The sequence below is a fragment of the Cyprinodon variegatus genome, unplaced genomic scaffold (assembly GCF_000732505.1).
Source record: "Cyprinodon variegatus isolate N-32 unplaced genomic scaffold, C_variegatus-1.0 Scaffold1764, whole genome shotgun sequence".
Classification (NCBI taxonomy): Eukaryota; Metazoa; Chordata; class Actinopteri; order Cyprinodontiformes; family Cyprinodontidae; genus Cyprinodon; species Cyprinodon variegatus.
The window spans coordinates 12,260-14,584 of record NW_015152217.1 but is presented as its reverse complement, the minus strand read 5'-3'; the positions used below and the strand labels follow the sequence as shown (position 1 = coordinate 14,584).

The following is a 2,325-nucleotide window of genomic DNA, read 5'->3' as shown; positions in this document are numbered from 1 at the left end:
GGCTAGACTGACAGCAGCTCATTGGCTAATTTGTACACGTGCAGCCTGCTGCCGGAAGCTCTGCAGGGTTTTACCGTAAAAACAGCAAAAGTGGCGCATGTGAAATTAGACACCGTCGTCGGGCCAACATGCAGTAATTTATAAATGTTTTAAATGAGGTTGGGTCTGGATTAGCCAATCTGTAAACCTCTGTCATAAAGGAATGAGTAAAATCTGTGAAATTTAAAAAATAATTACATTTTTTGTTTTCTATTTCTCTTTACAATAATAAAAAAAAAACCTCATATAATGAGCACCACATTTTAAAGTTGTTGCTGTGGCCCAGAATAAAATGGTTTTAGAACTTAACTCAGTCAGAATTTTAGACATGATAGAAATCCTGCGTCATCCATGGAAACCGCAGCACAGAGACATGAGATTTGGAGAGAAAATAGAGTAAATGGTCTGTTTTTGTAATGCTCTTCATCAGTTCCAAGGACTCGCACTACAATCACAATAACACACATTCACATGCTGGCCACCAACTTTTCATAAGACACATGGTTGTAGAGCAGGGGCTTGAACCAGCAACCCACTGGTTTCAGGGCCAACCTTCTGAGCTGAGATTTAAAATCAAATTTTTCAGGATTCTTGAATCTTGTGAGATCTGCACCCTCTCCTAATTAGTGAAAACAACCAGTTTGACAAACAAGCACATAAATAGGCCTGTTTTTCTTTTTTTCTTTTTAAATTTATCTCATTTTTGTCAAAAAAAAAAAAAAACTAAAATCAGAAATTAGAACCATTTTATCCTGAGGCTAGCTAAATAAAGGTTTAAAGCCACAAATATAGTATGACCTTTTAATAAAACCCAACTTATTAAATTTGTTAAATATGTGCTGTAGGAAATGTAATTAAAATTTTGAGTTTTAGCAAAAAGAAAATTGAAGCATTTCATAAAAGGGAAGTGGGAATTTTCTTTGATTAGATTTTTTTTTGGTGTGTTGAAAAAATATTCAGGCGAATTATAAGATTATTATACATATTGCTGGTTCTTAAAATATTGTTTAAAAAAAAAAAAAAAAAATCAAAATTTCTATTAAAAACCCTCTCAATCTGCTAAGACTTTATTTGTTATTATACTGTATTCAATCATTTTTAAAAGCCATTGTAGGCGATCTAAAGAACAGGATATGGCTCCGGAGCCTCGGGTTGCAGATCCCTCCTCTATATAGTGTTTTAAGCTAATTTCTAATATAAATGCGGTCAGGATAGACCCAACCACCCAAAGACTGAACCTGATATCTGTTTTCAGATCACACAGAAGCTGAACAGCCCATGGAGACACACACACCTGTGAGTAACACACACACACCTGTGAGTAACACACACACACACACACACTGTAGGATCCCTGCAGGAGCAGCTGACTAAACCTGAATCCTCCTGCAGGTCCCTGAAATCCCGCATGAGTTCAGCCTGGCAGAGAACCTCCAGGTAATGTCTGGACTCAGACTCCCAGCATGCTTTGCTTCAATCTTTGGCACTTCTGAGGTTTTACACTTTTAAAAAGATTCCTCCTATTTAGCTTGGTTCTTGTTGTGTATTTCTTAGTTTGTTGTTCTGATTGTTGTAATACCAGGCGGTCCAAAAGCGTTCTTATAATGAGGCAGAGAGGTAAATAAAGTCTGGACTGTTTTTTATTTTTTCTTTCTCAGAGGACGACGGAGAACGAGAAGCTCTCAAAGCAGATGGTGGAACTGCTGGCGCTCCCGACCCGAGCCTACCTGGACCAGACCGTGGTTCCCATCCTGCTGCAGGGCCTGGCAGTGCTGGCCAAGGAGAGGTGGGTTCACACACGTGAACCGTCCAATCAGAGATCCGGGTTGGTTTTAAAAGTCTGGGTCTTTTCTCTCCTCAGGCCGTCGAAGCCCATCGAGTATCTGGCCATGTATCTGCTGAAGAACAAATCCCAGTTTGAGGACCGGAATTAAAGCCTCTGCCGCTCCTGCTTGTTTATGATCCGTGTTTTTCGTTTTGTTTGTTTTTAAATCTAGAATAAAAAAAAAAAAAACCTTGTGAACAATCGCTGCCTTCTGGTGGAACTTCCTCTTCGTTTACTTATTCTCTGATTAAAGCTCTGCTGATGATGAGGAGAAGAGTCTTGATTCTGATCGGGTTACACGGGAGGTCTGTTGCAGCTTCCGCACAGAACCCGTCAGAACGTGAACCGGGTCGGAACCAATTATCTCTGTAGTGATGTGATGGAAAGAATCCTGAATCTTTATTGTTTTTGGGTGGTTTAACTGGTTGCCCTCAAGCACAGTAAGGAGGGAACATGTTAAA

The 2,325-nt window shown here is 39.6% G+C and overlaps 1 protein-coding gene across 3 annotated transcripts in view; it reads left to right on the top strand.

The window, feature by feature from the left end:
- The window catches only part of dpy30 (dpy-30, histone methyltransferase complex regulatory subunit), a 4,320-nt gene extending 2,277 nt beyond the window's left edge, over window positions 1-2,043 (top strand). Inside the window, exons 2-5 of one of the 3 annotated variants that reach the window (XM_015404493.1) lie at window positions 1,295-1,335; window positions 1,432-1,476; window positions 1,698-1,825; window positions 1,901-2,043. In XM_015404493.1, coding sequence (XP_015259979.1) covers window positions 1,295-1,335; window positions 1,432-1,476; window positions 1,698-1,825; window positions 1,901-1,973 — 287 coding nt within the window. In that variant the 3' untranslated portion in view covers window positions 1,974-2,043. Of the gene's footprint in view, window positions 1-1,294; window positions 1,357-1,431; window positions 1,477-1,697; window positions 1,826-1,900 lie in introns of all 3 variants that reach the window. The other 2 variants (XM_015404492.1, XM_015404494.1) reach the window with 2 other exon arrangements.
- Window positions 2,044-2,325: the final 282 nt, after the last annotated feature.